Source organism: Ranitomeya imitator, chromosome 1 (genome assembly GCF_032444005.1).
Source record: "Ranitomeya imitator isolate aRanImi1 chromosome 1, aRanImi1.pri, whole genome shotgun sequence".
In the NCBI taxonomy this organism is placed as follows: domain Eukaryota; kingdom Metazoa; phylum Chordata; class Amphibia; order Anura; family Dendrobatidae; genus Ranitomeya; species Ranitomeya imitator.
Genome location: NC_091282.1, coordinates 442,384,768 through 442,397,968, shown reverse-complemented (window position 1 = coordinate 442,397,968; position 13,201 = coordinate 442,384,768). Strand labels below are relative to the sequence as shown.

General features: G+C 42.1%; 1 protein-coding gene across 11 annotated transcripts in view; it reads right to left on the bottom strand.

Moving 5' to 3' along the window:
• Positions 1-13,201, bottom strand: part of SMARCA2 (SWI/SNF related BAF chromatin remodeling complex subunit ATPase 2) — a 461,498-nt gene that overhangs the window by 58,488 nt on the left and 389,809 nt on the right. For 7 of the 11 annotated variants that reach the window (XM_069763977.1, XM_069764038.1, XM_069763970.1 and 4 more), the window contains 2 exons: positions 7,349-7,414; positions 5,672-5,892 (listed from right to left, as the gene is read on the bottom strand). In XM_069763977.1, coding sequence (XP_069620078.1) covers positions 5,672-5,892; positions 7,349-7,414 — 287 coding nt within the window. The remainder of the gene's footprint in view (positions 1-5,671; positions 5,893-7,348; positions 7,415-13,201) is intronic. The other 4 variants (XM_069764056.1, XM_069764011.1, XM_069764020.1 and 1 more) reach the window with 1 other exon arrangement.

Here is a 13,201-nt window from a genome sequence, read left to right as displayed (position 1 = left end):
GCTCCTCGTGATGCTCCGGTCCCAAGAGTGCATTGCGGTCTCGCGAGGTGATGACGTAGCGGTCTCGCGAGACCGCTATGTCATCATCTCGCGAGACCGCAATGCACTCTTGGGACCGGTCACCGGAGTGTCGCGAGGAGTGGGAAAGGCCTGGGCTGGATCCAGAAGGCGAGTGTATAATGTTTTTTTTAATTATTATTATTATTTTTAACATTAGATCTTTTTACTATTGATGATGCATAGGCAGCATCAATAGTAAAAAGTTGGTCACACAGGGTTAATAGCAGCGTTAACGGACTGCATTACACCGCGGCATAAAGCGGTCCGTTAACGCTGCCATTAACCCTGTGTGTGCGCCGACTGGAGGGGGCACTGATTGCAGGGGAGTAGGGAGCGGCCATTTCGCCGCCGGACTGTGCCCGTCGCTGATTGGTCGTGGCTGTTTTGCCGCGACCAATCAGCGACTTGGGATTTCCGAGACAGACAGAAAGACAGAAAAACGGAAGTGACCCTTAGACAATTATATAGTAGATGCATTTTTTTTTTGAATTTTTTTTCACCACATAGAAAAAGAACCTAGACATGTTTGGTGTCTATGAACTCGTAATGACCTGGAGAATCATAATGGCAGGTCAGTTTTAGCATTTAGTGAATGGAATAAAAAAAGTCAAACAAAAAACAAGTGTGGGAGTGCACTTTTTTTTTTTTTTTAATTTCACCGCACTTGGAATTTTTTTCCCTTTTCGAGTACACAACATGGTAAAACCAATGGTGTCATTCAAAAGTACGGTACATCTCGTCACGCAAAAAACAAGACCTCACTTGGCCAAATTGACGGAAAAAGAAAAAAAAAACAAAAAAAAAAAACCAAACTTATGGCTCTGGGAAGAAAGGGAGCGAAAAACGAAAAAAGCTCCGGGGTGAAGGGGTTAAGCAACAAGTAAAAAGTTGAAATAAATGGTACAACATTTACAGTGGTGTTCAAAAGTCCTGCATAGGCGTGAAGAAAACTATATGTTTCATACTTCTGCATCTCTACAGTGAAACTGGTGGAACATATATGTTTTTGTAATCCCTCATTGTATGCCATACTCATTTTTGAATGTCCCAAGTGTATAAATTGTTATGGTATGTGCATTTTTGATAATTTTTTTACAGCATAACCATACCTACACTAGTACAGTGTGTAGAATGGTGAACAGGTTTCTAAGTTCACTAACTTCCAATGCAAGTTCACCCAGACTTAAATTTTACTTTTTAAGATTTATTATTTTTTATTTAATTCAGAGTGTTGAGCAGAAGGCAGCATTTTCTTATTAAGGATGTCTATGTATTTTTTTGCATTGACCATACCCTCCACAATATGAAGCCTTCCAACACCATTGGCTGCCATACAGCCCCAGACCATTACTTTCATCGGATGTTTCACAGAGGAGCTCAAACACTCTGGCTTGTACTCTTCATGTCGGAACCTTCTCACATAAGACTTGCCATCATTTCCTAAAATGCAAAAAGTGCTTTCATCACTAAATAGCACTTTTTCCCCACTCCTCCTTCCTCCATTTTAACTATTTCAATGCCCACAGTTTTCGCCTTTGTCTTTGTATGGCTGTCATCAATGGCTTCTTTCGGGCCTTGCACCCTCTCAATCCTGCTTCCAAACATCTCTTCCTAACAGTTGATGTTGCTACCTCAATATTGCACTTTTCTTACCATTCTCGCAGAAGCTGAGGAGAGGTGAGCTTTCGATTGGCAAGGGATGTTCTTATCAGTACTCTATCCTCCCTTTCAGTTGACTTTCTGGGCCGACCAGATCTGGGCCTGTCCTGGGTAATTCCAAGCTGCTTATGTTTCTGCAAAATTCTTAGTACTGTACTCTGATTACAGCCGACTTTCCTTGCGATCTGGGGGCCAGTATAACCCTCTTCATGTAGCACCACAACTCGCACACGATCCTCCGCTGGCAAAAATCTGAAGGATCCCATCATAAAACTCTACAGTATGATTCACTAGATAGACCAACAGATGAAACAAACAAACAAAGCAACAGATGTGATGCAATGTAATGCAATGTGATTGGCTGCCATATCCAGGTTATGATTGGCCACAAGAACCTCATCTGTGATTGGCTAATTTTGGATCTGAAGCTGTACAATGTTTAGTTCTGCTTTCAATTCCCATATTGTTGCAATAATTTCAGGCAAAACTGCTTCAAAAGCTAAAAATATTACAGGGAAAGAATGCAAAATTGTATTCTGAACAAAACGATATATAATATGTCATATTAGCATCGAAAATATTCGACAGAAAACGTTTAAAACTTGAAAAAATCAATTTATCCTATGCAGGACTTTTGAACACCACTGTATATAAACAATTATACAAGACAAGCACGATTCTTAATTGATAAGAAATGCAAAAGACTTAAGGTACCTTCACACTCAGCGACGCTGCAGCGATACAGACAACGATGTCGATCGCTGCAGCGTCGCTGTTTGGTCGCTGGAGAGCTGTCACACAGACAGCTCTCCAGCGACCAATGATGCCGGTAACCAGGGTAAACATCGGGTTACTAAGCGCAGGGCCGCGCTTAGTAACCCGATGTTTACCCTGGTTACCATCCTAAAAGTAAAAAAAACAAACACTTCATACTTACCTTCTGCTGTCTGTCCTCAGCGCTGTGCTTTCCTGCACTGACTGTGAGCAAAGCGGCCGGAAAGCACAGCGGTGACGTCACAGCTCTGCTTTCCGGCTGGCCGGCGCTCACAGCCAGTGCAGAGAAGTACAGCGCCGGAGGACAGACACGGAAGGTAAGTATGAAGTGTTTGGTTTTTTTTTTTTACTTTTACGCTGGTAACCAGGGTAAACATCAGGTTACTAAGCGCGGCCCTGCACTTAGTAACCCAATGTTTACCCTGGTTACCAGTGAAGACATCGCTGAATCGGCGTCACACACGCCGATTCAGCGATGTCTGCGGGAGTCCAGCGACGAAATAAAGTGCTGGACTTTCTGCAGCGACCAACGACATCACAACAGGATCCTGATCGCTGCTGTGTGTCAAACTGAACGATATCACTAGCCAGGACGCTGCAACGTCACGGATCGCTAGCGATATCGTTCAGTGTGACAGTACCTTTACAAGTACTTCAGGAAATGTTCAGTCTTTAACACCTTCATGACCCAGCCTATTGTGACCTTAATGACCTGGCCATTTTTTGCAATTCTGACCAGTGTCCCTTTATGAGGTAATAACTCAGGAACGCTTCCATGGATCCTAATGATTCTGAGAAAGTTTTTTCGTGACATATTGGGCTTCATGTTAGTGGTAAATTTAGGGCGAAAAAAATTGGAAATTTGGGAAAAATTTTGAAAATTTCGCAATTTTCAAATTTTGAATTTTTATTCTGTTAACCAGAGAGTTACATGACACAAAATAGTTAATAAACAACATTTCCCACATGTCTACTTTACATCAGCACAATTTTGGAAACAAAATTTTTTTTTGCTACAAAGTTATAAGGGTTAAAATTTGACCAGCGATTTCTCATTTTTACAACAAAATTTACAAAACCATTTTTTTTAGGGACCACCTCACATTTGAAGTCAGTATGAGGGGTCTATATGGCTGAAAATATCCAAAAGTGACACCATTCTAAATACTGCACCCCTCAAGGTACTCAAAACCACATTCAAGAAGTTTATTAACCCTTCAGGTGCTTCACAGCAGCAGAAGCAACATGGAAGGGAAAAATGAACATTTAACTTTTGAGTCACAAAAATGATCTTTTAGCAACAATTTGTTTTAATTTTCCCAAGGGTAAAAGGAGAAACTGGACCCCGAAAGTTGTTGTACAATTTGTCCCGAGTACGCCGATACCCCATATGTGGGGGGAACCACTGTTTGGGCGCACGGCAGGGCTCGGAAGGGAAGGAGTTGACTTTTTGAATGAAAAATTGGCACCAATCTTTAGCGGACACCATGTCACGTTTGGAGATCCCCTGTGTGCCTAAATATTGGAGCTCCCCCACAAGAGACCCCATTTTGGAAACTAGACCCCACAAAGAACTTATCTTGATGCATAGTGAGCACTTTTAACCCCCAGGTGCTTCACAAATTGATCCGTAAAAATGAAAAAGTACTTTTTTTTTTTCACAAAAAATTTCTTTTAGCCTCAATTTGTTCATTTCCACATGGGCAACAGGATAAAATGGATCCTAAAATGTGTTGGTCAATTTCTCCTAAGTACACCGATACCTCACATATGGGGGTAAAACACTGTTTGGGCACACGGCAAGGCTCGGAAGGGAGGGAGCGCCATTTGACTTTTTGAATGAAAAATTATCTCCATCGTTAGCGGACACCATGTCGCATTTGGAGAGCCCCTGTGTGCCTAAACATTGGAGCTCCCCCACAAGTGACCCCATTTTGGAAACTAGACCCCCCAAGGAACTTATCTAGATGTGCAGTGAGCACTTTGAACCCCCCAAGTGCTTCACAGAAGTTTATAACGCAGAGCCATGAAAATAAATAATTTTTCTTTCCTAAAAAATTGGAGAAATTGGACCACAATATTTGTTGCCCAGTTTGTCCCGAGTACGCGGATAACCCATATGTGGGGGTAAACCACTGTTTGGGCACCCATCGGGGCTCGGAAGGTGCCTAAACAGTAGAACCCCCCACAAGTGACCCCATTTAGGAAACTAGACCCCCCTCCCCAAGGAACTTATCTAGATGTGTGGTGAGCACTTTGAACCCCCCAAGTGCTTCACAGAAATTTATAACGCAGAGCAATGAAAATAAAAATCATTTTTTCCCACAAAAATAATTTTTTAATTTTCCCAAGGGTAACAGGAGAAATTAGACCCCCAAAGTTGTTGTGCAATTTTTCCTGAATACGCTTATGCCCCATATGTTTGGGTAAACCACTGTTTGGGTGCACGTCGGGGCTCGGAAGGGAGGGAGCACCATTTGACATTTTGAACGCAAGATTGGCTGGAATTAATGGTGGCGCCATGTCACGTTTGGAGACCCCTGATGTGCCTTAACAGTGGAAACCCCTCAATTCTAACATCAACCCTAACCCCAACACACCCCTAACCCTAATCCCAACTCTAGCCATAACCCTAATCGCAACCCTAACCCCAACACACCCCTAACCACAACCCTAACGCCAACCACAAGCCTAAAACTAACCCCAACACACCCCTAACCCTAATCCCAACTCTAGCCATAACCCTAATCACAACCCTAACCCCAACACACCCCTAACCACAACCCTAACTCCAACACACCCCTAACCCCAACCACAAGCCTAACACTAACCCCAACACACCCCTAACCCTAATCCCAACTCTAGCCATAACCCTAATTGAAAAATCCGCAGGTAAAAGGCACTGCACATGCGCTCGTCATATTGGAAGATGGCGGCGCCCATGGAGAAGACGAAAGGACACCGGAGGGTTGGGTGAAATTACAGTTAACCCTTTCACCCGACCTGCAGGAACGCGATCATTCTGTGGCGCAGCATATGCGTCACAGGTCGGATTGGCACTGACTTTCATGACGCATACGCTGTGTCACAGGTCGGGAAGGAGTTAATTCGAACCGAAACATTATGGGGTAAAATAGAGAATTTGAAACTTTACCTTCTTGAGTCAAGAGATGCTTACCTGTCTTTGTAGTTTATTACAGTGTCTACTATAGCATTCATCTGTTTAGTTAGTTTAGGTGGGTTTGGTGATAACTTTTCAGCTGGAGGACGTCCTCTTCTTTTTTTCTCTCGCTTTTCTCCATCATCTTTTACAACCTCTTTGTCCACATTTCTTCGCCGCTTGCGCTTTTTCAGCCGAACTTCTTCTTCCATCTCTTCCAGATTTCCGTCCTCGATAGCCTGTTGACAGAAACAAACATGAAAGTAGATCAGGGGTGATCTTTTTTCATTCCAGGTTTGACACAGGGTAATAAACTCTTCAATGAAACCAATATGCAGTAAAGTTGTGTGTGAAAGAGAACAAGGGTTCGAACACAGGATCGATAACTACACTTAGGCCACACAGGCAACAACATTTTAAATATTGTTTTAAACTTAGCAATTTGGATCATTTCTAGTGACTGTACACTGAATGCTTCTGAATTTCATGATGTGAAAGAAAGGTAGCACTTATAGATCACAATAGACAAATGGTGCTACCTTTCCATTCTCAATAGGGCAAGTTCCAACACACTCGCACTGGCCAAAGTGTGCAGAACTGTGGGGACACGTCCCTTTGACGTGGACAATAGTAACTCAGTTGTGGCTTTTTCAGATTTTCAGGGAGGAATAAGGGGGGGGAACAGCACAAGTCATAAGAAAAGTGCTTTTAACTCATGGGAAAGAAATCCAGAAGAGCAATACACTATGCATAGATCACTCTGATATAGATTAGCAGTTTCTCAGCCTAAATATAAACTAATGGCTAATAGAAGGTGGATCACGTTCTTAAAATGCCATGATCTTTAAGCTCAGAATAGCATATAAATCTGTATTAAATACCACAACATTGCATATTGCAGATATCTATTACAGGGGCTATGGATAAGGTGATGGCTGCCATTAGGGCATGTTCACATGACGTGGACTTGCTGTATGGAGACACCTAAATGTCTGGACTAATAAGTCTATATGGGCAGGCAAGCAAAGTGAAAAGTCAAACTAATTTGAAAAAATAACAGTGTTTATTAAGGACTTAAAATATACTGTAATACATAAAAACTAAAAACAAAGATGCTTCACCTTGAGGGACACATAACATAGGCCTGTTCATAGTACATGTGTCTTCTAGGTTGCAGTGTTGTAACTCCAGTATAGTAGTAATATCCACATAGAATAATCACTATCCTAGATCTGATGAGATGATGTTAGTGTAAATTCCGGCATGTGCACCACAAGTTGAAGCATATTTGTTTTAATATATGTCTACTATATTTTGAGTCATTAATAACCGTTTTTTCAATGAGTTTGAATATTCACTTTGCGTGCCTGGCCATATATACCGTACTTATTGGTCCATGCATTTAGGTGTCTTCATACATTTCAAAGTGAAATCTGACATGGCAGATGACCATTATTCAAATGGACACATTACACTGATGTAATTACTGCATGGAAAACGTGCAGCAAAGTACAGTGCATGGCAAGTGAAAAAAGTGTAAAGCCTCATTCACACATTGTGGCCAAGTCCTGTACAGATTCGGATGTCTGGATTTTCTGCAGCATGCTGTATTCTACAAACGATTTTCCTTTCCTACTAAACAGGCTGAAAACCCTGGTCAAATCTGCAGCAAAAATCCACAGTGTGTGAACGTACCCTTATTGGTTCATCACCAATGGAAAAAAAGGTGGGACGTCTGTTAGACCAAGTCATCCCAGATGTCTAAAAAGATTATAAAGGAAAACATTTTCAATTAACTTCTAGATATACAGGAAAAGGGGTTAGGAAGTTTAAGTGCACTTTTATAAACATTTGACATGTCAGAAGTTAGGGGATCTAGATGCTGAGACACCCCTCCCCCCTTTGTTTTAGTGAAGTCAAAGAGGCGGAACAGGCAATAGAAAGTTTATGAACACCTTTTGATAACGGTATCTACGCAGAAAGAACAACGGTCAGCTGTGCACTGCTAACCGGTTCAGCGAAGGATGGGGGTCTCAGCACCTATCCCACCTATCAAAACTTTGTACTGTCATGATGACGTTAAACTTTTTAGAAAGTGTGGTTATACGTTAATGGTGCTTTATGACAGGCGATCAACATTAGCAAAGACTTGGAAAATGAAACCGGTTATCCTCTAAACCCAGACTAGGTGATTCAATCCATTCATCTCAAGCTCTCATTAGAAATGCTAACAGTTTTTATTTATTGGCATAAGTAACAATAGGAGACAATTACGACGATGAGGCGAAACGGGCACAGAATAAGGAGACAATAGTGAACCCATGAGCCAGAACGACCGGCTCACAACCACGGCTGATACCTAACTTTGGAAGTCATTTTCACCGAGTGAGTCCACATTATGTTGGTTTCCTGGGATGTATACAGCTAAACACAGATTTCTACATCCACACGGCACACAGCAAGTTGTAACGCATAGCCCTAGCACATCTGGAAGAACATCATACGCTTGTTATGCATCTGAATGTTGTCGTCTGCAGCTGAAAAGAAATCTAATCAAATGGCAATTACCTTCACTTTCCACAGTATCAACCATGGGCAATATTTACAGGCAGCACAAAAACACACTCACGTCATTAGAATCCCATTCAGATGAGGAGAATAAAAACAGTAAAGAAAAAGCCTTCAACCTGGCAGGTGCCTATGCCAAAGGGATTCACGTCCGTTTCCTACGGATCCGTACAAACACCCTAAGCCAGCCGAACAAATAGAAGCAAGAAAATCCTAAGGGACAGCTCCAGACTAGGCCGTAATAATCAAAAGTCAATTTCCATCATGCTTGTAGCGTTCAGACACAATCACCATGAAGGACGCTCAAAAACCTGGCCATTTACAGGAACAAAAAAGGAAAATGAACCAGATCGAGAAACACACAGCGGCATTAATATTTATGGGAGTAAAAAAAAAAAACAAAAAACAGCAGTACCCATCATACCGCAGCTAGCAGACAATTAGAGGCAGCCTATCTAGCATGCACTGGATGTGTAAAATGCAGCAGACAAGGCAGGCAACAGTTAATGCGATTGCTTTCTTTAAGCACTCAGATGAACAGAAACATGAACAGCCGCTTTACACAGCTACACATGCCTGGTACATAAGTTCTAGCCAATCTTCAAGACGACAAGGAAAAGAGATATTTACCTTACCACTATCAGCAGGCCGGCTATCGGAAATCACTGTTAGTGGGGACAAAATTAACAAGCCAGCAAAGCAGCGAGCTGCTAGTCTCTTCATCAGCTGATCAGGAGGAAAAAAAAAAAAAAGAAGAGGGAGCCGGGGAAAGGCTATGTTTTCATATACAAGTAATTTTATTGTACCGAATATGTAACACTGGACTGCGAGCTGGAAATCTGCTGTTTCATTCCACCCAGCACAAGGCCTGAAGCCTCCTTCCGACAGTAATGCTTTAGTATCGACAACTGCTTATCATATTTACCCTTATTATTCCAGGCACAAGCTGGAGATTATCATCCAGGGCAAGCGTTCCTTCAGACAATTCATGATGGGAACAAATGAGGGACAGACCGGAAGGTAAGCCAGACAGGTAAATATTGGAAAATACGGCCGTAATCAGCCTAATGACAATCTACATTTGTCAAACCCCCCCCCCCTCCAAAAAAAAAATAGAAAAAAAAAAAATTCACATTTTCGCCTTAAGGATATATATATGAGCTTGTGCGCACATCACATGTAGACATGATGTTTGATTCACGGTATCATACCCTACATGGAATGACGGAGACAACAACAATGGTCATCAGCCAATCTCCATTCCAGACTGATGATCTTATGCCATATTCTGTGATATAGAGAATATGGGGGGGGTCACCAGGGATTACTACAAAGCCGGGTGTTCATCACAGTCACCTATCTGCATAGCAAGCTGGACAAATAAGCTGTCAGATCACGGCAATTTCCACTCCATTCATTAATAAAGGTTGTGCTATCGCCGCTGCTGTGATATCAGCTCTTTAAATTAAAATACATGCTTTCATTATACGCTAAAGGAGCAGAAAAATGGAAACGGCTGCAGCCGCGCTGCATGAGAGGAAGATCATTTATGTATACAATACAGACAACTGGACGACTTACTATACAAGGCTAGACTTTCAGTGATTAGGGGTGCCATGAAACAAAACAGAAAGAACAGAGAATGCCCATCCAAATCTTCCGCACGGCAATTAGAAACCACAAAGACTAATCCCACATTTCTGATTGGTGACGTGCGGCAATGAGACCTTATTCAGGCACGGTGACGCCTCTCCTGCTGATCGGCTCCTCAATTTAGTGAGGTGAATGGAAAGGGAGGCACAAGGAGCGAACAGGAGAAAGCTTAACCCCTAGCAGGCTGGGTTCCAGTATGGGCTCAGCGTAGTCTGCTAGCCTCCTACACATACAAAGTCAGATCCACGCTCCGTATAACATGCATGCACACATTAATCACATGGTACACAGCTCACATTATTAGTATTTTGGTTTTTATAGCGCTGGGAAATTCACAGGTGATTTACAACAAAGGCCAGATTCAGGGGATTCTAGAAATCTGCAATGATCAGACAGGGCTGCGCTTGGGGGGATACCAGTCTTTTTCAGTCATTAGCACAGGAACCAGACTGGCTGTACACAATGCAAAACACATCCTTCTACATGGAGCGGAGCATGCAGATATTAATCTCAGACAGACAGATGTTCCCAGAATTTGCAGAATCTGAACAATCTGCTACTTGCACCTTTCATATGAGCAATTGCTCATTAGAACCAAAAATAAATTATATTCCCCTAAAGATCATAGCTTATAACTTCTGGCAGTAAAAAAACAACACAAAAACCCACAGTGCTGCAGGTCAGTCAACAATACTCCAGTGCTACATGTACATCCAGCCCCACTAATGCACCCAAGATTGGGTGGTGTTACCATAGAAACAAAAGAAATATGACCAAGAGGTGAAAATGGAACATATAAAGCACCGTACAATCAAGATTCCCCCTGGTAAACTAGTCAGAATCATTAATATTGTGATTACATTGATCCACATTTACCACAAGCTGAACATATCACCAGTAGAGACTCACTACCACCACAGTACCACCATGGTACCTGGCATCATCACATCCTAGGGTCCTAATACACTCCACAACATATCAGTTAGTGGTATGAGCCTCTCCCAACATGAATGAATGTAAAAGTGTACTAATTTGTCCAATAAGGGAGGACATTATAGAAATGTGGAAAATAAGCGACAGCTACTAAACAAAGATTTTCCTGCAGCTTTTCAGCAGGAGAAATATAGTATTAGCAGCTGCTCAATGTAATGCATGGACAGGCCAGCTTCACTAGAGCAGACGCTATTCATGTCTTACAGATCTTGATACTTAGAGGGTGGTTTTGAACAGGGGCAACTGGCACTTAAACACCACTATTGCCCTCAAATTCAAGACAACCAGTCACCAGATTTCACAGTACTAACTATATAAATTATAAAATAGATTTGTCAGTCCTGAGGAGGCTGTTGTACTTGCAATAAAAATCCATATAAAAATGGCTGCATAATCCGGATAATATATGAAAGAGAATCTGTCATGTGAAAAAATGCTATTAAACTGCAGATATGGGTTTAATTTGCATGTTAATAGCTTTCTGAACTTGCCCGGCATCAACACTTTGACTCCCGCTGCCTGTGAGGAAATTAACTTTATTTCTCCAGGTAGCATTCGAATTTTTATTAAGGGTGTATCGCTGGGGCGGATTCAGTCATGCAACCCCCAGCAGACTGACAGCTCGCTCAGATTTAGGGTTCAGAACACTATGAACCTGCAAACTGGCCCCATCTCTCTGCAGGTTAATAGCTTTTTTTTTTTCTCGCGACAGGTTCCATTTAGGCTATGTGCCCACGTTGCAGAATGTTTGCAGACATTTCCCGAGCAAAACCGGACTCCCTGCACAGGAAATCCGCTCACTTTTTTTTTGCATTTTCTCGCTTTTTTTGCGTTTTTTTTTTCACTGAGCTTCACAATGCAATATAGCAGCAAAACCGTGAAAAGTCCTGAACGTGGGTACATAGCCTTAAGACTAGCATTTTATAAGTCCTGCTATATAATGAAATATTGCACGAGTCCAATGTGTTCAGTCTCATAGCAACCCTCCTGATGTACAAGCTATAGCTTGTACTGAGCAGTGTGAGATTTTAGCCGCAGCAGGAAGGAGGAACACAGAAGTTGTCAGTCTAGCTGAGTGGACATTGAAGTTAAACTATCAGAAAAGTTTTCACAACCATTCTGCTACGGACTTTCAAAGTAAGCAAGCCAACCTTCTTAAGTCTAAAATACTGTACATATATGGTTTGTTTTGTGAAATTTGTTGACAGATCCGTTTTAATCTTTTCTTTATGACGATAAGAGGCAGTCATGCTGAGTGTGGAGGATAGAACAGATTGTTCCTTTAATGAACCTAATGCCAGTTCCTAGGGTACATTAATGTGAGCCAGTAGGTGAAAGCCACAGCTGTACCTCATGTAAAATCAGTGATACTTAAGTTTACACGTGCACACGTTCTCCTAATCAGATCTTTAAGGCTATGTGCACACGTTGCAGATTATATGCCGGTTTTTTAGCGTTTTTGCGCTATAAAAACGCTATAAAACCGCAAATAATCTGCATACATTAAGCATCCCATCATTTGTAATGGAATCCGCAATTTCTGTGCACATGATGTGCGTTTTTCCGCATGAAAAACGCATTGCGGAAAAATAATGAACCTGTTCATTAATTTTGCGTTTTTTTGCGGATTTCCCACTGTCTAATGCATTTGGAAATGTCTGGGAAAAAACGCGCAAAAAAACGCGCAAAAACCGCGTCAAAACCGTGCAAAAAACGCATGCTGAAATCTGGCAGAAATGTCCGGATTTCCACAGGAATTTTCTGCATGAATTCCTGAACGTGTGCACATAGCCTAAAAAGGGATTATCCTGGGACTTTTTTTTTTTTTTTTAAAGTATGGGCCAACAGGCAGTTGCTACCTACCTGCCTTGTGTGCCCAAATCTCTGCCAGCACAGAGCGGTGACAGATCGCTACCTCCGGCGATTCAGCATCTTCCGCTCACATCACATAGACTTACGCTGTTAATGGGGCGTAACTACCAATGTCATACTGATTGACAGCGGCTCCCCACTGCCTAACTGCAGTGAGCCGGCTGTCTATCAGCATGTGCAGTCGCACGCCGTCGACAGAGCGGAAGAGGACAAGCTGCTCTGTTGCCGGTAGGAGCAGTCAGTGACCGCTCTGTGCCGGACAGAATAGGCAGGTACTTAGCAACTACCATACTGTTAGTAAACCAAAAAAAATGAGCCAGTGCATATGTTGGTATAAGTGCAATGCATAGGTGTGCGTTCACACAGTGGCCATTTAACAGACAGAACCCGAGCTATAAACAAAATAAGAAAATACCCTGTAATAAGTGAGTGAATAGTAATAGTACATGTAAATAACATAGG